This window comes from Cervus canadensis, chromosome 18 (genome assembly GCF_019320065.1).
Source record: "Cervus canadensis isolate Bull #8, Minnesota chromosome 18, ASM1932006v1, whole genome shotgun sequence".
NCBI classification, from domain to species: Eukaryota; Metazoa; Chordata; class Mammalia; order Artiodactyla; family Cervidae; genus Cervus; species Cervus canadensis.
Window position 1 is genome coordinate 8,938,575 of NC_057403.1, and position 24,329 is coordinate 8,962,903.

At 39.8% G+C, this 24,329-nt stretch overlaps 2 protein-coding genes across 7 annotated transcripts in view; both read right to left on the reverse strand.

Annotated features, from left to right (window-relative positions):
• The window catches only part of LOC122420653 (zinc finger protein 665-like), a 42,848-nt gene that overhangs the window by 18,115 nt on the left and 404 nt on the right, over positions 1–24,329 (reverse strand). Inside the window, exons 1-2 of one of the 6 annotated variants that reach the window (XM_043436039.1) lie at positions 24,016–24,136; positions 22,322–22,404 (exon numbers count right to left, since the gene is read on the reverse strand). The exons of 2 other annotated variants lie outside the window; for them this stretch is intronic. The gene's annotated coding sequence lies outside the window, so the exon portion shown is untranslated. 3 more of the 6 variants (XM_043436038.1, XM_043436041.1, XM_043436044.1) reach the window with 3 other exon arrangements.
• The window catches only part of LOC122420477 (zinc finger protein 665-like), a 40,839-nt gene that overhangs the window by 2,398 nt on the left and 14,112 nt on the right, over positions 1–24,329 (reverse strand). Inside the window, 1 exon segment of the mRNA XM_043435602.1 lies at positions 10,551–11,643. Within this exon segment, the coding sequence (XP_043291537.1) occupies positions 10,551–11,643 (1,093 nt within the window).

Below are 24,329 nucleotides of genomic sequence, written 5' to 3' on the forward strand. Positions count from 1 at the left end.
GTGTCCTTTTTTTTTTTTTTTTTAAATGTATTTATTTCACCGTCTCAGGTCTTGGTTGTGGCACCTGGGCTCTTTCGTTGTGGCGCACAGGCCCTCCAGTTGTGCCTGTAGTTTAGTTGCCCCACGGCCTGTGGGATGTTAGTTCCCTGCCCAGGGATAGATCCCACAATGCCAGCATTGGAAAGTGGATTCTTAACCACTGGACCACCAGGAAGTCCCGAATATGGTTTTCTTGATTAATAAAGTGAAAAAAGAGTCAATTACTTTCCGTAACCTGAGAAAGCAAGCTGTGTGAATTGTCCTTCATGTTGGGCATGCAGACAGTGTACACAGATGTGGATAAACTAGGTATTACCTTAATATTGTTTGGCCCAGACACCTGGGGGACAGTCTTAAGGAAATTCCAAGAGTAGATCTACAGAGGATTTAGCACATCTGAACTAGTAAACACAAACTGAAGTGATTTATCCAAGAAATACTGAACACTGTTGGGAAAATAAAATTAAAGATAAAAATGAATGGGCCTGGAGATTATCATACTAGGTGAATAAGTCAGATAAAGACAGATTAAATGTCACTTACATGTGGAATCTAAAACAAATGATACCAATGAACCCATTTATAAAACAGAAACATCCTACTGTATAGCACAGGGAACTCTGCTCAATATCATGTGACAGCCTGGATGGGACAGAAGTTTGAGGGGATATAGACATATAATTGGCTGAGTCCCTCAACATTGCCACTTATCCTGACCCCTTAAAAGACCTGAATCAAAAAGAAAAAAAAAGAAAAAAAAAAAAGACCTGAATCCACTTGGGACACAGCAGTACTCTACACTCATCCCCATGCCACCCCCAAGTACAAAGCGCCTCTTCCCCTGCCATATCTTCACTGTTTTTTCCTTTTAACACTTTATTGGAGTATAGTTCATTCACAACATGGTGTTAGTTTCAGGCGTATAGCAAATTGAATCAGTTATACATACACATATATGCACTTTTTTAGATTCTTTTCCCATTATAGCTCATTACAGAGTAGAATTCAGTAGAATTCTGTGCTTTATGTTAGGTCCTTATTAGTTATCTACTTTATATATACCAGTAGGTATATGTTAATCTTTATCTCCCAGTATCTCTCTCCACTTCTCAGCCCCTGATAACCATCTATTCCTGTTTGAAGAGAAGTTCATTTTTACCCTTTGTTTAGATTCCACAGATACAGTGATACCATATGTATTTGTCTTTCTCTTTTGTCTCTTCTTGATAGAAAAGCTGAAGTCTTCCAGACCTCCCTGACACAAGAGAAAGACTCAAGCATCCAAAGGTTAGGACACAAGAACCAGACTCACTGTCTGATGCACATTTCTAAGTTCTTTTTAAAATATTTATATTTATTTGACTACATTGGTTGTTACTATTGGCACGTGGGGTCTTTCACACCAGCTTAATTGTTCTGTGCCATGTGGAATCTCACTTTCCCAACCAGTGACAGAACACATGTCCTCTGCATTGGAAGGCAAATTCCTAACCACTGGATCACAAGGGAAGTTCCACATTTTTGAGTTTTACAGATATGGTAACTGCTACCAGAGGGAAAAATGCTGACTGCACCCATGCCATAAACTGCTTCATCTTGATTCAGTGCGAAGTCTATGCCTAGGGCAGTTTCAAGAACTGGCCTTAGGAGAACTGGATTAACAGTATTTATTGCTCATAATAATCTATATCTCTGGGGGCATCAAAATAACTGTAGCTTGTTCTGCCTGTGTATGTAAATAGGCACGTACAACTGGCTATACAGAGATGCTACACAATGGTCAGGATGTGGAAGCAAACTAGACGTCCATCAACAAATGAATAGATAAGGAAAACGTGTAAAGACAATGGACTATTAGTCATAAAAAGGAACGCGTTTGCATCAGCTGTAGTGAGGTGATGAATCTAGAGCCTGTTACAGAATGAAGTCAGAGAAATATTGTACATTAACACATATATATGGAATCTAGAAAAGTAGTACTGAGGAACCTACCTGTAAGGAGGAAATGGAGAGGTAGACAGAGAGAATGATCTTGTGGACAGAGTGGTGGAAGGAGAGGCTAGGACAATTGAGAAAGTAGCAGTGAGATATACACACCATCGTGTGTAAAATAGCTAGTTAATCGGAAGCTGCTATATAATACATGGAGCCCAGTCAGTCACTCCGTGATGACCTAAAAGGATAGAATGGGGGTGGGGGAGGGATGTCACAGAGGGAGGGGATACATATATATTTATGACTGACTCGAGATGATGTAAGGCAGAGACCACAAGATTGTAAAGCAATTATCCTCCAATAAAGACAAAAAAAAAAAGAGATGCTACAGACCCACATGAATATGTTCCACTATTAAGAATATGACCCTCTATGTCAAGAAGAAAAAGTTACAGAAGATGGTCCTTCACCTATAAGCCCATAGAAATGGAATGATGAAAAATAAATTTAAATAAATGGAATGATGTTCTGACAAATCGGAATTTGTAGGCAGCTTTTGGCCGGAAATAATTCTGTGCAGGAGGCACTCTGTTGTCTTCTCACTAATGTTAAACCAGGCAGCCCTACGGTCTACTCATCCCAAGTCCTAGCACATCTTTCAAACACTTTAATCACAAAATATCTTGCCTAACTTGTCTGTTCTATCCATAGATCAAAGCAGTAGACATGAAGTTATTAACAGGTGATGATCACTTCCCTACTCCCCTAAGAAATCTTGTGAACAAACTATGTGACCAAGATATCCTCTAGAGCCTAGAATTCCCTGGAGGTCCCGTGGTTAGGACTCTGTACTTTCAAAAGGGTGGCCAGCATTCAATACAAGGTCAAGGAATTAAGATCCTAGTTATGTGGCATAGCGAAAAAAAAAAAAAAAGTATACATATATATAAAAATTATGGTGGATATTTAACACAAATGGTTAACATATTTATAGACAGTCTCAAACTAATGTTTTAATGAAAAGAAGACAAAATCTAAAATTGAAAAGGGTTCACTCTTCTTAGTCATCCAAGACCCATGTTGGTATAACGACACTGAAGACTAAGTATTCATGGAGATAGAAGGGAGACAAGACGTACCACATCCCCCCATGTGGTACCTCTGGAAGACCTATTATGTGAGAATGGGAATCTTCCAACTTTGCTCAATCACTGTTCTCCAGGTGCTGTGTCACTCACAAATAAGAACTATCCCACCTGAAAAACAGGATCATTATTTTGTGATGGGTATAGAACAGAACATTTCAGAACCTTGAATCTAAAATGTTGTGGCTTGAAAAAACTTAAGCTAACCCTGTGGGAATGAGTTGGATCTGTTTAGCCCAGTGAATCCAGCAAAGTCGCGGGATATAAGGTTAATACACAGAAATCACTTGCATTCATATATACGAACAATGAAAAAGCAGAAAGAGAAATTAAGGAATGAATCTCATTCACCATTGCAACAAAAAGAATGAAATAGCTAAGAATAAACCTACCCAAGGAGACAAAAGGCCTGTATACGGAAAATTATAAGACACTAATGAGAGAAATCAGAAGACATAAAGAGATGGAGAGATATTTCATGACCCTGGGCGGGAAGAATCAATATTGTGAATATGACTCTACTACCAAATGCAATCTATAGATTCACTGTGATCCCTATCAAATTACCAATGGCATTTCTACAGAACTAGAACAAAAAATTTCACAATTCATATGGAAACACAAAGGATTCCGAATAGCCAAAACAGTCTTGACAAAGAATGGAGCTGGAGGAATCAACCTTCCTGACTTCAGACTATACTACAAAGCTACAGGCATCAAGACAGTATGGTACTGGCACAAAAACAGAAACATAGACAAATGGAACAAGATAGAGAACCAAGAGATAAACCCACATACCTATGGGTACCTTATTTTTGACAAAGGAGGCAAGAGTATACAATGGGACAAAGATAGCCTCTTCAATAAGTGGTGCTGGGAAAATTGGACAGCTATGTGCAAAAGAATGAAATTAGAACACTTCCTAACACCATACAGAAAGACAAACTCAAAATTAAAGACGTAAATGTAAGACCAGACAAGGTGAAAAGACAACCATCAGAATGGGAGAAAATAATAGCAAAGGAAACAACTGACAAAGAATTAGTTTACAAAATATACAAGTAGCTCATACAACGCAACGAGTGCTTCCCTTGTGGCTCAGCTGGTAAAGAATCCGCCTGCAATGCTATAAGATCTAGGTTCAATCTCTGAGTTGGGAAGATCCCCTGGAGAAGGGAAAGGCTACCCACTCCAGTATTCTGGCCTGGAGTATTCCATGGACTGTATAGTCCATGGGGTCACAAAGAGTCAGATGCAAATAAGTGACTTTCACTTTCTTTCACAACTCAATACCACAAAAACAAACAAGTCAATCAAAAAGTGGGAAAAAGACCTAAAAAGACATTTCTCCAAAGACACACAGGTGGCTAACAAGAACATGAAAAGATGTTCAACATCACTATTAGTTCAGTTCAGTCGCTCAGTCGTGTCCAACTCTTTGTGACCCCATGAATTGCAGCACACCAGGCCTCCCTGTCCATCACCAACTCCCAAAGATTACTCAAACTCATGCCCATCAAGTCGGTGATGCCATCCCGCCATCTCATCCTCTGTCGTCTCCTTCTCCTCCTGCCCCCAATCCCTCCCAGCATCAGAGTCTTTTCGCACGAGGTAGCCAAAGTATTGGAGGTTCAGCTTCAGCATCAGTTCTTCCAATGAACACCCAGGACTGATCTCCTTTAGGATGGACTGGTTGGATCTCCTTGCAGTCCAAGGGACTCTCAAGAGTCTTCTCCAACACCACAGTTCAAAAGCATCAATTTTTCAGCGCTCAGCTTTCTTCACAGTCCAACTCTCACATCCATACATGACCACTGGAAAAACCATAGCCTTGACCAGACGGACCTTTGTTGGCAAAGTAATGTCTCTGCTTTTTAACATGCTATCAAGGTTGGTCATAACTTTCCTTCCAAGGAGTAAGCGTCTTTTAATTTCATGGCTGCAGTCACCATCTGCAGTGATTTTGGAGCCCAAAAAAATAAAGTCTGACACTGTTTCCACTGTCTCCCCATCTATTTCCCATGAGGTGCTGGGACCAGATGCCATGATCTTAGTTTTCTGAATGTTGAGCTTTAAGCCAACTTTTTCACTCTCCTCTTTCACTTTCATCAAGAGGCTTTTCAGTCCCTCTTCACTTTCTGCCATAAGGGTGGTGTCATCTGCATATCTGAGGTTATTGATATTTCTCCCAGCAATCTTGATTCCAGCTTGTGCTTCTTCCAGCCCAGCGTTTCTCATGATGTACTCTGCATAGAAGTTAAATAAGCAGGGTGACAATATACAGCCTTGACATACTCCTTTTCCTATTTGGAACCAGTCTGTTGTTCCACGTCCAGTTCTAACTGTTCCTTCCTGACCTGCATACAGGTTTCTCAAGAGGCAGGTCAGGTGGTCTGGTATTCCCATCTCCTTCAGAATTTTCCACAGTTTATTGTGATCCACACAGTCAAAGACTTTGGCATAGTCAATAAAGCAGAAATAGATGTTTTTCTGGAACTCTCTTGCTTTTTCGATGATCCAGCGGATATTGGCAATTTGATCTCTGGTTCCTCTGCCTTTTCTAAAACCAGCTTGAAAATCTGGAAGTTCACGGTTCACCTATTGCTGAAGCCTGGCTTGGAGAATTTTGAGCATTCCTTTACTAGCGTGTGAGATGAGTACAATTGTGCGGTAGTTTGAGCATTCTTTGGCATTGCCTTTCTTAGGGACTGGAATGAAAACGGACCTTTTCCAGTCCTGTGGCCACTGCTGAGTTTTCCAAATTTGCTGGCATATGGAGTGTAGCACTTTCACAGCATCATCTTTCAGGATTTGAACTAGCTCAACTGGAATTCCATCACATCCACTAGCTTTGTTCGTAGTGATGCTTTCTAAGGCCCACTTGACTTCACATTCCAGGATGTCTGGCTCTAGGTGAGTGATCACAACATCGTGATTATCTGGGTCATGAAGATCTTTTTTGTACAGTTCTTCTGTGTATTCTTGCCACCTCTTCTTCATATCTTCTGCTTCTGTTAGGTCCATACCATTTCTGTCCTTTATCAAACCCATCTTTGCCTGAAATGTTCCCTTGATATCTCTTGAATTTAACTCAGATGAACTTTATATCTACTACTATGGGCAGGAATCCCTTAGAAGAAATGGAGTAGCCATCATAGTCAACAAGAGTCCAAAATGCAGTACTTGGATGCAATCTCAAAAATGACAGAATGATCTCTGTTCATTTCCAAGGCAAACCATTCAATATGACGGTAATCCAAGCCTATGCCCCAACTAGTAACACTGAAGAACCTGAAGTTGAACGGTTCTATGAAGACCTACAAGACCTTTTAGAACTAACACCCAAAAAAGATCTCCTTTTCATTAAAGGGGACTAGAATGCAAAAGTAGGAACTCAAGAAACACCTGGAGTGACAGGCAAATTTGGCTTTGGAGTACGGCATGAAGCAGAGCAAAGGATAATCGAATTTTGCCAAGAGAATGCACTGATCATAGCAAACACCCTCTTCCAACAACACAAGAGGAGACTCTACACATGGACATCACCAGATGGTCAACCCAAAATCAGACTGATTATATTCTTTGCAGCCAAAGATGGAGAAGCTCTATACAGTCAGCAAAAACAAGACCAGGAGCTAACTGTGGCTCATGAACTCCTTATTGCCAAATTCAGACTTAAACTGAAGAAAGTAGGGGAAACCACTAGACCATTCAGCTATGACCTAAATCAAATCCCTTATGACTATACAGTGGAAGTGAGAAATAGATTTAAGGGACTAGATCTGATAGACAGAGAGCCTGATGAACTATGGACGGAGGTTTGTCACATTGTACAGAAGACGGGGATCAAGACCATCCCCATGGAAAAGAAATGCAAAAAGGCAAAATGGTTGTCTGAGGAGGACTTACAAATAGCTGTGAAAAGAAGAGAAGCGAAAAGCAAAGGAGAAAAGGAAAGATACTCCCACTTGAATGCAGAGTTCCAAAGAATAGCCAGGAGAGATAAGAAAGCCTTCCTCAGCGATCAATGCAAAGAAATAGAGGAAAACAACAGAATGGGAAAGACTAGAGATCACTCATTATTAGAGAAATGCAAATCAAAACTACAATAAGATACCACCTCACACTAGTCAGAATGGCCATCATCAAAAAGTCTATGAACAATAAATGCTGGAGAGGGTGTGGAGAAAAGAGAACACTCTTGCACTGTTGGTGGGAATGTAAACTGATACAACCATTATGGAAGATGGTATGAAGACTCCTTAAGAAACTAGGAATAAAACACCAGATGACCCAGCAATCCCACTCCTAGGGATATACCCTAAGGAAACCAAAATTAGAGACACACGTACCCCAATGTTCATTGCAGTACTATTTACAATAGCTAGAACATCAAAGCAACCTAGATGTCCATTGACAGATGGCTAAAGAAGCTGTGGTACATATATACAATGGAATACTACTCAGCCATAAAAAGGAATGTATTTGAGTCAGTTCTAATGAGGTGGAGGAACCTAGAGCCTATTCTACAGAGTGAAGTAAGTCAGAAAGAGAAATACAAATATCGTACACTGACGCATATATATGGGAATCTAAGAAGATGGTACTGATGAATTTATTTTCAGGGCAGCAATGTAGGAACAGATCTATGGACATGGGGGAAAGAAGGCAGGTGAAAGTGAGTTATATGGAAAGAGTAGCATGAAAATTTAGAGTATCATATATAAAATAGATAGCCAGCGGGAATTTGTTATGATTCAGGGAACTCAAACAGGGGCTTTGTGACAGGCTGAACGGTGGGATGGTGAGGGAGATGGGAGGGATGTTCAGGAGGGACGGGCATGGCTGTATTCTTGTTGATGTATGTTAGAAAACCACAAAATTCGGTAAAGCAATTATCCTTCAATTTAAAAATTCTTTAAAAAATAAAATGTTCTAACCAAAAAGAAAAAAGAAATCTGTGGTCATAAGCATGTTTATTTCACCGTGTGACCTACGGTGCCTATTGTTTACCTCAATCACCTCTATTCCTAAAGGGCATTCATTCACTGTCTAAGTGGGGAATGATTCCAATCTTTAAATATGTAGCAAGAAACAAAATGAATACCCTGACTTCACGTAGCTTATATAAGGTAATTTCACCAAGATCATGATGAAGGTAAGTACAATGAAATTGTATATGAACAATGATAGTGACAGGAAGTCCTGGTTTAAAAACAGATTCAGGAAATACCTAGATGATAAGAAGATATTTGAACAAAACCAATAATTAACTGAGAATGTGTTATGCAAATACACATGGGGACCATTAGCCAAAGGAAGTAATTTAACCATGTCCTCTAGAATTGGGAATGGGCAAGAAAATGAATTGTGAACAGGAGAACCCAGCAGGAGCACAATGCATTCGCTGGATACACTGGACATTTCTGGGCTCCAAAAAACAAGAGAATAAATCTGTGTTGGTTTAAGGTACTTAAATTTGTGGCAGTTTGTAAAAGGAGACACAGAAACGTTAATATGGTGTATGTAGAAAAGCAAGGGTCTATAAAAATATCTAGAAAAAGTATAATTTGCAAGGATAGGAACCACACGAAAAAACTGAATGCAATTCTTTCATAACTGCCATTTACAAACTGGAATTGAAATTTTAGAACATACATATTTGTATGCAAAAAGTAAAAGAAAAACTTAATCTAGCCAAACACGGGCTTTTATGCTGAAAAATAGCATGGTAGTAAAAGTTAAAAATAACCTTTTATTTAGGGCATTTTTGAGAAACAAACCATAGTCGTTGAATTGCAAGGCAAATATACCATATTCATTGATTGGGAGGAACAAGAAATATCACCTCACCTCAATGTAACATTTGTTTTAATCCACTTCTAGTCAACACATTTATACACTCAAATAAAATTATTCTAATCATAAGAAAGGGAAAAATAATGAGAGCTAAAATATCTGAGAGCAATGAAGTGGTTGGGATCACTCCACATGATATCAAGATTTCAAAGATTTCAGTTGGTGGAGGATACTGTCCAACACCCCTTGTGGCCTATGAATGAAAGTGCACCCTGAACATAATGAGTATGATGAGCCATGACCTAGTTTTACATTATTCTGTTTCTACCTGACCCTAATTCACAGACTATTCAATTTGACAATTTCAGCTGGATGTGAAGAAAGGGTACCTAATGAAGTTGGTCCTTCATCTTACTCTTTTCCAGGGAATATTGTGAAAGGCCTATAAAAGTGTAAGATCAACAGACTTCATGTTGAAAGACATGAAAGGTAACGTACTCAAAATCACTGACTATTCATACAATGAAGATACCCGGCCATTTCAACATATCTCCTTCAACTTCTCATATAAACATAATGTCATAAGTGTTTGGGCTTCTCACGTGGCTCAGTGGTTAGAACCAGCCTGCCAAACAGGACATATGGGAGACACAGTTTCCATCCCTGGGTTGGGAAGATCCCCTGGAGAAGGAAACGCTACCCTCTCCAGTATTCTTGCCTGGAAAATCCCATGGACAGAGGGACTGGTGGGGTACAGTCCATGTGATCACAGAGTCTGAGATGACTGGGAGATTAACCCACCACAAGTTTGATTTTTTATTTTGTCATGCTGGGTCTTCGTTGTGGTGCAGGCTTTTTCTCTAGTTACAGTACACAAGGGCTACTCTCAATTTGCAGTGTATGGACTTTTCATTGCTGTGGGTTCTCCTGTTGGATAGCACTGGCTCTAGGCTTCAGTAGTTGCAGCTCCCAGGCTCTAGAACATAGGACAACAGTTATGGACCATGGGTTTCATTGCTCCATGGCATGTAGGATCTTCCTGGATCAGTGATGGAGTCCGTGACTCCAACATTTAATAAGAGGATTCTTTACCTGAAGCCACCACTGAAGCCCCCATATTATAAGTTTTAACATAACATGGTGTGACCTGTAATGACTCTACAGCTTTTACTATCTTAGAGAACCAAAGACTCATTCATTTACAGTTATCTATTCCCTGCTGTGGGCTCTCTTTTAAGTAATGCTCACAAAATTCACCAAATCCATAACATTTGAAGAGTTCTTTGGTGACATCTGAGGACACAATGTTTCTCAACAATGTTTTTACATGGACAGTATACATGTATGGGAATCAAGACAGCCGGGAGAAATATCAACAACCTCAGATATGCAGATGATACCACTCAAATGGCAGACAGTGAAGAGGCATTAAAAGGCCTCTTGATGAAGGTTCAAGAGGAGAGTGAAAAAGCTGGCTTAAAACTCAACAATAAAAAAAAAAAGATTATGGCATCCGGTCTCATCACTTCATGGGAAACAGATGGGGAAAAAGCAGAAACAGTGTCAAATTTCATTTTCTTGGGCTCCAAAACCACTGTGGACTGTGACTGCACTCATAAAATTAAAACACACTTGCTCCTTGGAAGAACATTTCTCTCTGTGATGAATACGCTTATGAACTGAAAGGGCGGATGTTTGCCGAAACATCTTGCCACACTCTTTACATTTGTAAGGTTTCTCTCCAGTATGAACTGTATCATGATGTGTAAGGTAGCTCTTGTTGCTAAAGACCTTCCCACACTCATTACATTTGTAAGGTTTCTCTCCAGCATGATTTCTATTATGAAGTATAAGGTATTTCTTGCTGCTGAAGACCTTCCCACACTCATTACATTTGTAAGGTTTCTCTCCAGTATGAGTCCTCAGATGGCTTGTAAGGCTGTTCTTATGCCGATAAAGCTTGCCACACTCATTACATTTGTAAGGTTTCTCTCCAGTATGAATAATCAGATGGCTTGCAAGGCTGTACTTATACCGAAAAAGCTTGCCACAATCATTATATTGGTAAGGTTTCTCTCCAGTATGAATTCTATTATGAATTGGAAGGTAATTCTTTCTACTGAAAACCTTGCCACACTCATCACATTTGTAAGGTTTCTCCCCAGAATGACTTCTTTGATGATCAACTGCAAGACTTTCTTTTTGACTAAAGTCCTTGCCACACTCATTATATTTGTAAGGTCTCTCTCTAGCATGAATATGCTAATGAAATGAAAAGGTGGCCCTATGCCAAAAGACCTTGCCACATTCATTATATTTATAAAGTTTCCTTCCAGTATGAATTCTATTATGAATTTTAAGGTTTATCTTTCTACTGAGGAGCTTCCCATATTCATTACATTTGTAAGGTTTCTCTCCTACATGAATTATTTGACGATGACGTGTAAGGTTTCCTTTTTGAGTAAAGACCTTGCCCAACTCATTACATTTGCAAGGTTTCTCTCCAGTGTGAATTCTCTGAGAACATTCACGGATTCTTTGACTAAAGTCCTTGCCACGTTCTTTAAATTTGTCAGGTTTTTCTTCATTGTGGATTCTGTTATGAATTATCAGTAGTGAATTCTTACTGAAGACCACTTGTCTTTTATCAGCTTCTGCTTTTAGTTGTAATTTCTTGATCACATGTTCACGAGACATAGTTAAAACATAGAAAACCACAATTATCCTGTGTATTAAAATTCATAAATAAATGTCTCACATTAAATACATGCTACTACACTAAAAAACCACTTATACCAAACAAAGCAAAGCAAACACCTAGAATCACCTATGATGAGCTTATAAAACACAAAGGAATAGGATTAGTTTCTAAGAAAAAAACTGATCAGAGATAATTCTAATATTTCTAAGAGCACTGCCGTTTTAAATAAGTGGTGACAAAAACACTCAACCTAAACAAACTCCTTTTGGGAATCAAAGAAATTGTATATTTCCCCTATGCCCACAATCTATGGATCAAGTAATGAAACACTGCTGCTTCAATACCAAGGAGAAAAAAATCATAATTTACATATATTCTGCATGTGCCTGTGTGCTGTTATATCCAACTCTTTGTGATCCCATGGACTGTGGCCCGCCAGCCTCCCCAGGGAATCTTCCAGAAAAGAACACTGGATTGGGTTGCCAATTCCTACTCCAGGAGGTCTTTCTGATCCAGGGCTTGAACCTGCATCTCCTGAATCCTCTACACTGGCAGGCAGGGTCTTTACACCTGGTGCAACTATTAGAGGTCCCATATTCTGCATTCATACTATAAATAAGCAATGATAAAGAATGATAAAAATGATAAAGAATACACAATATATTGTAAAACTAACCAAGTCAAAATTAGCTTATCTAATTAATAACCTATATAAGTGGAAGTTACCAATTAGACAAAAACAGTATAAAGAAAGTGAAGAATTTCCTTCTGGTTCATGACGGCAGAGTAGAAGGATGTATGCTCCTCTCCTCCTCTGAGTGCACCAAAATCACAACTAGCTGTTGAACAACAGGAGGACAATGGAATCCATGGAAAAAAGATGCCCCATGTCCAAAGACAAAGAAGACGCTGAGGCAAGACAGTAGGAGGCATGTAATCACAATAAAATCAAATCCCCTACCCACTGGTGAGTGACCCACAAACTGGAGGACAACAAACAATACCAAAGAAGCTATACCACTGTTGTCAAGGTTCTGAACCCCACATCAGGCTTCACAACCTGGAATCTGATAAAGGCACTGAGAATCCCCAGTGAATCTGACCTTGAAGTCCAATGGTATCTGATTACAGGACTTCCACAGGACTTGGGCAGACTCCATTCTTGGAGGGCACAAACAAAATCTTGCACACACCAAGACCCAGAGGAAAGGAGAAGAAAGAAAGAACCTGAGAAAATATTTGAAGAGATGACAGTCAAACACTTTGCTAAAATGGGAAAGGAAATACTCAACCAAGTCCAGGAAGCACAGGGAGTCCCTGGCAGGATGAACCCAAGGAAAAACACATGGCAATCAAACTGACAAAAACTAAAGACAAGATGAAATATTAAAAGCAACAAGGGAAAAAAAAAAATCACACAACATATAAATGAACTCCCATTAGGTTATATTTAAAGTGATGAAAGGGAAGAACCTACAACCAAGAATACTCTACCCAGCAAGACTCTCACTCACACTTAACAAATAATTCAAAAGCTGTCCAGACAAGCAAAACTTAAAGAGAATTCAGCACCACCAAGCCAGTTTTAGAACTAATGCTCAAGGAAGTTCTCGAGGCAGGAAAACACAAGAGAAAGAAAAGAGCTACAGAAAATAAATCCACAACAATTAAGAAAATGGTAATTGGAGCACACAAATGGATGATTACCTTAAATATAAATGGATTAAATGCACCAACCAAAAGGCATAGACTAACTGGGCAAATGAACACATGTGAATGTATGCAATTTCAATTATCGCAATAACCTGCCTGACCCCACAAATTGAATGCCATTATTTTATATTGTTAGCTTAATCTCGTTCCCATTATGGCTTTCAATTGTAATGATCTCTAATCTTTTGTCTGGATATTAATCATGAAAACTGACAAACATCTTTACTATTGTGACTATATTGTGACTATGTAATATCACATATTACACATATGTAACTATTATGACTATGTAACTATACCATGATAGGTCAACAGAGAAACAGTAGAATTCTATATCACCAAAACTACCATTTAATAGAAAAAGCTTTAATCATGTTTTAAAATCCAGATGCATATCAGAATTATCTTAGAATTTTTTGAAAAATACAACTGCACAGGTATTGCTTTTATCCTACAAAGCTCCAGATATGTTTCCAATGAGCAGCCATAAACAACTGGAGTACATGATGATCTTTTACTTTTATCTAGTTTGTTACACTTTTTCTATTTCATATTCAGTGCTCCCATTTCATTTAGCTTGTGTTTTCCAATTTCCCCATCCTCTTTTTAATGTTCTTTCTCAAGCCTTTATCAAGTGTATATACAGAAGCTTTTGTATATGTATATACAAACAGTATGTATAATATATATATTTTAGAAAACTTATGAATTTTTTGTTAACTAAAAAATTTATGACATTTCACTTGTTTGATTTAGTATGAATAGAATGACAGATTCCTAATTAAAAAGTAGATATGCAAAAAGCAACAAAGATTTCCTGTATAGCACAGGACCTACAGTCAATATAATGGAAAATAATCTATTTGAAAAATAATATATATGTGTAACTGAGTCACCTTGTTGTGTACCTGAAACACTATAATTATACTTCAATAAAACATATATATTAAGAAAAAATAGAAAGTGAATTCAATAATAAAAAATCAAATTTAAATGTATATAAATGAAACATTCTGTAGTTATAGTAAAAATGAATAAATAGTACAATTTACTACCTATGCAGTGCCATTAAATATCCAGTTCACTGGCTCCAAGTCACACGAAAGAGAGAGCGGTATGTAACTTTATTAAAAGGGTCAGAAAGCACATTGTTGAGAATAAGTGTGATAGGAGAGCACTCAAAACACAATGCAAAGGATGTCATAATAAGTATTATAGGATATTAATGTGTCTAGGAACAAAGCTAGTGGAGGTGATGGAATCCCAGTTGAGCCATTTCAAATCCTGAAAGATGATGCTGTGAAAGTGCTGCACTCAACATGCCAGCAAATTTGGAAAACTCAGCAGTGGCCACAGGACTGGAAAAGGTCTGTTTTCATTCCAATCCCAAAGAATGCTCAAACTACCGCACAATTGCACTCATCTCACACGCTAGTAAAGGAATGCTCAAAATTCTCCAAGCCAGGCTTCAGCAATAGGTGAACCGTGAACTTCCAGATGTTCTAGCTGGTTTTAGAAAAGGCAGAGGAACCAGAGATCAAACTGCCAACATCCACTGGATCATCCAAAAAACAAGAGAGTTCCAGAAAAAAAATCTACTTCTGCTTTATTGACTATGCCAAAGTCTTTGACTGTGTGGATCACAATAAACTGTGGAAAATTCTGAAGGAGATGGGAATACCAGACCACCTGACCTGCTCTTGAGAAACCTGTATGCAGGTCAGGAAGCAACAGAACTGGACATGGAACAACAGACTGGTTCCAAATAGGAAAAGGAGTATGTCAAGGCTGTATATTGTCACCCTGCTTATTTAACTTCTATGCAGAGTACATCATGAGAAACGCTGGGCTGGAAGAAGCACAAGCTGGAATCAAGATTGCTGGGAGAAATATCAATAACCTCAGATATGCAGATGACACCACCCTTATGGCAGAAAGTGAAGAGGGACTGAAAAGCCTCTTGATGAAAGTGAAAGAGGAGAGTGAAAAAGTTGGCTTAAAGCTCAACATTCAGAAAACTAAGATCATGGCATCTGGTCCCAGCACCTCATGGGAAATAGATGGGGAGACAGTGGAAACAGTGTCAGACTTTATTTTTTTGGGCTCCAAAATCACTGCAGATGGTGACTGCAGCCATGAAATTAAAAGACGCTTACTCCTTGGAAGGAAAGTTATGACCAACCTTGATAGCATGTTAAAAAGCAGAGATCATTACTTTGCCAACAAAGGTCCGTCTGGTCAAGGCTATGGTTTTTCCAGTGGTCATGTATGGATGTGAGAGTTGGACTGTGAAGAAAGCTGAGCACCAAAAAATGTTGTGGTGTTGGAGAAGACTCTTGAGAGTCCCTTGGACTGCAAGGAGATCCAACCAGTCCATCCTAAAGGAGATCAGTCCTGGGTGTTCATTGGAAGGACTGATGCTGAAGCTGAACCTCCAATACTTTGGCTACCTCATGCGAAGAGTTGACTCATTGGAAAAGATTCTGATGCTGGGAGGGATTGGGGGCAGGAGGAGAAGGGGACAACAGAGGATGAGATGGCGGGATGGCATCACCGACTCGATGGACATGAGTTTGAGTAAACTCCGGAGTTAGTGATGGACAGGAAGGACTGGTGTGCTGCGATTCATGGGGTCGCAAAGAGTGGGACATGACTCAGCAACTGAACTGAACTGAACTGAGGGACTGAGCTGAACTTAATGTGGCTTTTTATACAAAAGTAACTTTTGAGCCTTTAACATAAGACAAGCACTATTTTAAGCCATCTGCTGCTGCTGCTGCTAAGTCACTTCAGTCGTGTCCAACCCTGTGCGACCCCATAGACGGCAGCCCACCAGGCTCCCCTGTCCCTGGGATTCTCAAGGCAAGAACACTTGAGTGGGTTGCCATTTCCTTCTCCAATGTGTGAAAGTGAAAAGTGAAAGTGAAGTCACTCAGTCATGTCTGACTTGTAGCCACCCGATGGACTGCAGCCTACCAGGCTCCTCCGTCCATGGGATTTTCCAGACAGGAGTACTGGAGTGGGGTGCTATTGCCTTCTCCATTAAGCCATCTAACAATCTTTTAAAAGAATGTGATCCCTCACCATGGATCAAACCTGTGACCCCCTACACTGCAAGGTAGATTCTTAACCAGGGAAGGCTCTGAAATGAAAGAATTAAATTTTTTTTTCTCTTTTTTAAATTATGAAAGTATGATAACACATTTATAGGAGACTTGGAAAATACAGAACAAGGTTACATAGAGTGACACTATATATTACAATTGTTTTTCAAGTAGATAAATCAAGATTTTTAGTTGGAGTTACAGTATCAAACTCTCAAAAATTAACAGAATGAATAGACATAGTAGTAGAAGGACACAGTAGACATGAAGAGCACGAGAAAGCAATTCATCATAAGTAAGATTTATACAATTTTCACACAACAGTAGGATAAAAATTACTCAACTGCCATAGACTATAAACTAGTCCCAAAGACTAAAACGTTGATACAGTGCCATGTATTTTGGCATCTAGTATTACTGCTGGAAGTCTCGAAAATTTATTATCTTAGTGATTGAAATGAAAGATTTTACAAAGAAAAGATTGTGATATTGAAGGAAGAGAAGTTTACATCTATTACACGATTCACTATGTCATGTATCATACTGCATATTCCATAAGCTCCATTTCCACACACATGTTCGATAAAAACATACGCAATATTCAAGGTGAATGGGCAAGCATTTCCTTAGCAGAAATTAGAATGAAGAAACAAGAACAGTCCAACCAATGGAGGTGAGTTGATTCTGCGCACACATAGTGTACACCTGAGGAATCCACAGTACCATAGAGTAGGGAGACCAGGATTTCAGAATGAAGTTCCTGGCTGGGCGAGCAGAATCGTCATGGAGAAGCGAGGCTGGCAGAAGGTGCTTGCTACAGTCGGAGACTTTAAGCCCTGGGGTACCACAATTAGTGAGCCCTCATTCCATAATGACAGAAGCCAGTGTGATGAGAAGCCCACACCCCACAACCAGATAAAGCCTGCAAGTAGCAACAAAGACCCAGCCTAGTTAAAAAATAAAATAAAAACATAATAAGGAAGATAAAAGAACTATAAATGACAGGTACTCATTAACCCGAGAGGAACACAAGTTAAAAACAATGAACGAGAAAGACTTTGGGGGAAAAAAAAAAAGAAGGACATTGGGAAAAGTCTACAAACCAGTAGAGAAGCTGGAGGACCTATGTGGGAACCATATTTTACTGCTTTCTCAGAAATATCTCCCGGAATTTAATCTTACTCCTTCCCTCTTCCTTGCCTGCTCCCCTACTCCAGTCCTTCAATTAGACGTTCTGGTTGACAGGTCAGCATTAGCTAGGTGCAGTTCTGCATGCAAAACAAACCACCTTATCTTCAAAGACCTTTCTTTACAACTCTCCTGTGATTACCTCCAGACCTCCACAAGGAAGCTTCCTTAATCCCAGAGTTCTGGTCTCTGTCTGGCTTTACTGCTAGTAGTTAAAAGATAGTAAGATAAATTCCCAATAAATATGCACTCAGCATTTTCTCACGGAGCTGCTCTTCTGCAAGCTCTCCCTGCACTGTCTCTCACATTCCTGTGCGTGTGTGAGAATTATTCAGTGCGAAATCACCACAGACCTGAGACATTGCCTCTCCTGAAAATACTAAAACGAAGAGTGTAGGAAAGTTTATGAAAATTTCCTGGCCTTTGACTCCCCAGCTCATTGAGATTGAGGAATAGAAGACTCCTAATTCCCATGTGTACCCTCCAAAGGAAATGCAAAACAAAATCACACTGAGATATTACCTCAGTCCTACTGAACAGCTGTCACCAGGATGAAGGGGATATATGTATACTTACGGCTGAAGCACACTGTTTATGGCAGAAACCAACACAACACTGTAAAGCAATCATTCTCCAATCAAAAAGCCAGAGATTCCTGGAATCAATCTTCTAAGGCACGTGCACCCACGCATACACACAAACACACACACAAAGACAAGAGATGACAACTGTTATCGTGAATGTGGAGGAAATGGAACTCTAATAATTATACTGAGGAATGCGAATTGGCATACAAACTTTGAGAAATAGTTTAAGGTTCCTAAAAATATATTTTTACGAACTTCCCTGGTTGTCCAGTGGTTAAGACTTGAGCTTCCAATGCATGCGGTATGGGTTAAATTCCTGGTCAGAGACTAAGATCTGGCACGCTATATAGCATAGCTAAATAAATACATCATATAATGCATCACTTCCATTATGAAATCATTATCTTAAAAAGATACCTGCACTCCCATGTTCATTACTGAACTATTTACAATAGCCAAGACATGAAAACAATCTAAGTGTCCAACAGACCACGGACAAAATCTGAAAAAGGACAAAATCTAGCAACTATACCAGCATAGTTGGATACTGCAAATATTTGCTCAGTACATTATTCAGAAATAAAGACCCTCACTTAAATAAAGACCTCAGTAAAACACAGTATTAAAAAGGAAAAAAAAGTCAAACTAACAGAAACAAAGTAGGTATCACAGTTTGTAGAATGAGGAGGTATTAGTCAAAAGAACGTATTTCTAGTTGTAACTGGAAGGAGTTACAGGAATCAAATTACAGTATGGTGAATATACTTATCAATACTCTGATATATAATTATAATAAGTGATCCTCACCCACAGAGACCAGGTTCCTAAGGGTGTCCCACATCACATCCCTGTACAGGGCCCTCTGAGTAGGGTCCAGGCATTCCTACTCCTCCTAAGTAAATTCAATGGCCACATCCTTGAATAACAACTGTTCCTATAAGGAAAAACATTTCAGAAAGGGGTAATGAGAAGAGTTCTTATCGTCAGAAAAAACTTAGTAGGAGGAGAGAGGGGTGAGAATCATTTCAGTTGAAGTATGTACTCTGACAGATCCACTTATATGTATCTGGAGCAAATTATGAGTACCTAATTTTAATTCCTCATGCTTTTTCATAAAATTATGATATCCTCCAGTTAAAGTGGATTTTTCATATTTGTGGGCAATTAAGAAATACACAGAAAAAAATTCAACAAAGGTTTATCTATGCAGAAGTGTTATCTATTATGTTTTACATAATAAGTGATATTCCTTATCTATATGACTTACAGTATAATTGGCATCTTAAGAGAGGACAAAATTGAGACATCTCTGGTGGTCAGGTGGTTAAGACTCCACATTTCACTGTGGGGGACACAGGTTCAATACTCCTTTGGGGAACTAAGATGCCACATGCTGCATGGCATGGCCAAAAATTTAAATAAAGAGTGAGAGATGACAAGGTACACAGTGGAATTTTTACAAAGTGTAAATATTAAATGACAAAGATGATAAGAATAGCAATGACTTAAGGTGTCCAAATACTTTCTAGATATTAAGCATTACTCTAAATGCTTCATATGTAAGATTTTTTGAATGTGGACCATTTTCAAAGTCTTTATTGAATTTATTGTTATATTACTTCCATTCTATGTTTTGTTTTTTTGTCAGCATGTACAGAGAAAAATGATTCCACAAGAAAACTACTACACCAAAAAACAATTTTAGGGACTTTCCTGCAATTCCAGTGGCCAAGACTCTGAGCTCCCAATGCAGGGAGCCCAGGTCCCATCCCTGGTCAGGGAACTACATTCCACATGCCAATTAAAAGAACCCACAAGCCACAATGAAGATGGATCTTGCAACTATGCGGCACAGCCGAATGCATAAATAAATACTTAAAAAAAAAGAAAATTTAGAAAAGATGTAGCATAAGAAAAGAAATCAACACTGAAAAATCAGTTGCAATTGTATACACAATGAACAATGTCAACCGGAAATTAAAGAACAATCCTATTTATTATAACATCAAGAGGTAGAATACTTACGAAATATTGGCAAAAATATTAGCAAAAAAGGTCAAAGACTTATACACTGAATACTGCCAAACATTGCTAAAAGAAGTCCACGGAAACACAAATAAAAGAAACCCTGTATTCAGGAACTGACAGGATTCTTAAAATGATCACAATACTCAAAATTTTCTATGTGTGTGTGTGCTTAGTCGCTTCAGTTATGTTCTACTCTTTGCGAGCCTATTGACTATAGCCTGCCAGGCTCCTCCTCTGTCCATGGGATTCTCTAGGCAAGAATACTGAAGTGGGTTGCCATGCTCTCTTCCAGGGATCTTCCCAATCCAGAGATCAAACCCACGTATCTTGTGTCTCTGCCTGCACTGGCAGGCAGGTTCTTTACCACTAGCACTACCTGGGAAGCCCTAAAGTTTTCTACAGACACAATGAAATCCCTATTAAAATTTCAATGGCAATGCTTGTAGTAATAGAACAAATCATGTGAAAATTCCTATAGAATCTCAAGAGACCCCTAAATAGCCGAAACAGTCTTCCAAAAGGAACTGGAGGCTAACACTTTTAGATGTGAAAAATGCTGAAATCATCTGGGATGTGGTACAGGCATAAACAAATATACAGAAGCCATGGAGCAAATCAGAAAGCACAGAAATAACCCTTAGAATATACAGAAAATGTAATGACAAGCATTGCCAAGATTACACTAAGAGGAATGGAGAGCCCCAATAACAACAAATGGTGCTGAAAAACTAGATACCTTAAGAGAATGGAATGAAGATGGAACTTTACCTGCATCAAAGGTAAAAACTTCTTTGTGTCAAACAGTAAAATCAACAAAATGAAAAGACAACCTCTGGATCATCAAAAAAGCAAGAGAGTTCCAGAAAAAAATCTACTTCTGCTTTATTGACTACACCAAAACCTGTGTATCACAACAAACTGTGGAAAATTCTTCACGAGATGGGAATACCAGACCACATGACCTGCCTCCTGAGAAATCTGTATGCACGAGTTAGAACCGGACATGGAACAACAGACTGGTTCCAAATTGGGAAAAGAGTATGACAAGGCTGCATATTGTCACCCTGCTTATTTAACTTCTATGCAGAGTACATCATGTGAAATGTGGGGCTGAATGAAGCACAAGCTGGAATCAAGATTGCTGGGAGAAATATCAATAACCTCAGATATGCAGATGACACCACCCTTATGGCAGAAAGTGAAGAACTAAAGAGCCTCTTGATGAAAGTGAAAGAGGGGAGTGAAAAAGTTGGCTTAAAGCTCAACATTCAGAAAAGTAAGATCATGGCATCCAGTCCCATCACTTCATGGCAAATAGATGGAGAAACAATGGAAACAGAGACTTTATTTTGGGGGGCTCCAAGATCACTGCAGATGGTGATTGCAGCCATGAAATTAAAAGACACTTGCTCCTTGGGAAAAAAACGAACCTAGACAGCATATGAAAAAGCAAAGACATTACTTTGCCAACAAAGGTCTATCTAGTCAAAGCTATGGTTTTTCCAGTAGTTCTGTATAGATGTGAGAGTTGGACTATAAAGAAAGCTAAGCACCAAAGAATTGATGCTTTTGAACTGTGGTGTTGGAGAAGACTCTTGAGAATCCCTTGGACTGCAAGGAGATCCAACAAGTCAATCCTAAAGGAAATCAGTCCTGAATATTCATTGGAAGGACTGATGCTTATGTTGAAACTCCAATACCTGGCCACCTCATGGGAAGAACTGACTTACTGGAAGACCCTGATGCTGGGAAAGATTGAAGGCAGGAGATGGGGACAACAGAGGATGAGATGGTTGGATGGCATAACTTACTCGATGAACATGAGTTTGAGTAAGCTCCAAGATTTGGTGATGGATGGATAGGGAAGCCTGGCATGCTGCAGTCCATGAGGTTGCAAAGAGTCGGACATGACTGAGCGACTGAACTGAAGAAAGGAGGTGATGAAAGTGATCTAAACAATTTCCAACTGCCAGATTTAGGTTGATTTCAAAGGATACTTCAGAGTCAGGCAAGATTAGCACTTACAGAGAAGAACATGTCAGGAAGGGAAGATTGAGAAATCAACTGAGAATATGATTTTACCTGAGAAAAAGCCATTCCTGATTCCAGTTCTTTCCTCTTTCACCTCTTCAGGCCTTCTTCAGACAAAATGAATCTTAAGAGGTCTGCTCCGAAAGTGGAAAACACGCTGCTTAATGCTTAGAACAAACATCCCTGCTTCCTGTGCCACAACCACAAACACAGGGAAGATCTCACCATGTGGAACACATAGTCGTCTGCTGCCCACTGTCTCAGGTGGGACTCACGACCGTCAACTCCTGCACACTGCAACAACGAGTTTTCCCACATTTTCCCTCAGATCACACTCAGCTCACAGTAAGGCCTCATGTACACAATGGCAGTGGCGGGAGGGGTGGAGGGGGCACCTCAGCTGACCTACAAGCCCCTTCAGGTCACAGACCAGGCCCTTGTCCATCCCCATGCAGAGCCCAGATCTCAGCCCTCAGGAAGTGGAGGACTCAGTCACCAAGCTCAGTGAGGGATCCAGATGGGAATCACTTGGGGCATTTTAATTATTATGGAGCTTTGGCCCAACACAAACTATCTGAAGGGGAATTTCTGGTCAACAGGCACAAAACATACACGCAATACGCCTCAGTGACCTAATGTGATATCTGAGTTGAGCACCACTCAGAGGAGACAAGCCCAGCAACACTCTATTTCCTTTCCATATTTACTGAAGCATAACTGAGGAATAAACAGTATTCATAAGATACTTGAAATGTGATTATTTGACAGATGTATACACTGTGTAATAATGATCACAATCGAGGAATTTACACCTCCATCATCACACAATTTTCGTTTCCTGTTTCTGGTGAGAATACACAAATGATACTCTCAGCAATTCAGGTATTTAGTAACACACTCTGATTAAAGAACTAGTATGCCAAAAATAAAAGCATGTTGTATGATCAGACCCCCAGAACCTTCACTTTACATTATCCATCTCCTCATTTGTTTCTGTGATTTCATTCCTCTCTACTCTTCCTGTTCCACTGCAGAGTGCTGCCCGCTCTGCCACTTGTTTTCCCTCTCACAACTCTTTCCCCACAACCTTTCTAATTACGCTAAATTTTTAGGTATTTCTGCCTCCTTCCACCATCACTGCTCCTTGTTTGCCCTCCAGGTAACACTCCTTCTACCCCCTTGTTGTTCGGGCGCTCAGTCGTGTCCGACTCTTTGCGACCCCATGGACTGCAGCATGGCAGGCTTCCCTCCCTGCCCTTCCCTACATCCAAGAGTTTCCTCAAACTCATGTCCATCCAGTCGATGATGCCATCCAACTGTCTTATTCTCTGTGGCCTCCTCCTCCTGCCCTCAGTCTTTCCCAGCAACAGGTCTTTCCCAATGAGTCAGCTCCTCCCATCACGTGGCTAAAGTATCCTTTTGATGCTCCCTTTGTCCCCACTCTAGAGCACTCCCTCGTGGTTATACTTCCTCCCCTCTGTCTTCTGCTGCTCCAATCACAAATTATCCCTCTCTGAAGGCCAAGTTTCCAAATACCTTATCCCCTCCCCCATACTCTCGCGAAAGTCTTACTATAGTTATCGCCCCTCCTGCGTTGCATCTAGGGCATCCCCTCCCTAAGTTGCTCTCCAATCCCTGCAAATACTGTTTTAACTTTGATTTCACTGCGGGACTCTTGAGAGTAAAAAAAAAAAAAATTTTTTAAATGTTACAGCTTCTTTGCAACATCCTCAGCCATCGTGCACCTTCCCATCGGTTTTCCCTCTTTTTTGTCCGCAGTTGTTATTTCTCAGTTGCTTTGTCTCTGACCGTTTGGAACCTCCTGGCCCACGTATTTACAGTAATGACGACTGAAAAAGATGCCCACGGACCGGAAAGACCATCTGGAATTGGAAAGAAAAGAACATCCAGTGGTACAAGGTTGGCCCAGGTCACCAGCTCCTGTGAAGGGTGAGGGGGCGGACTAACAGGAAGGGGAGGACTGAGGGGCATAAGGACCAGCCTGAGGAGACGCGAGGACAGAGGGGTTGGGAGGGAAGGGGTCCCAGGACCGGGGAGA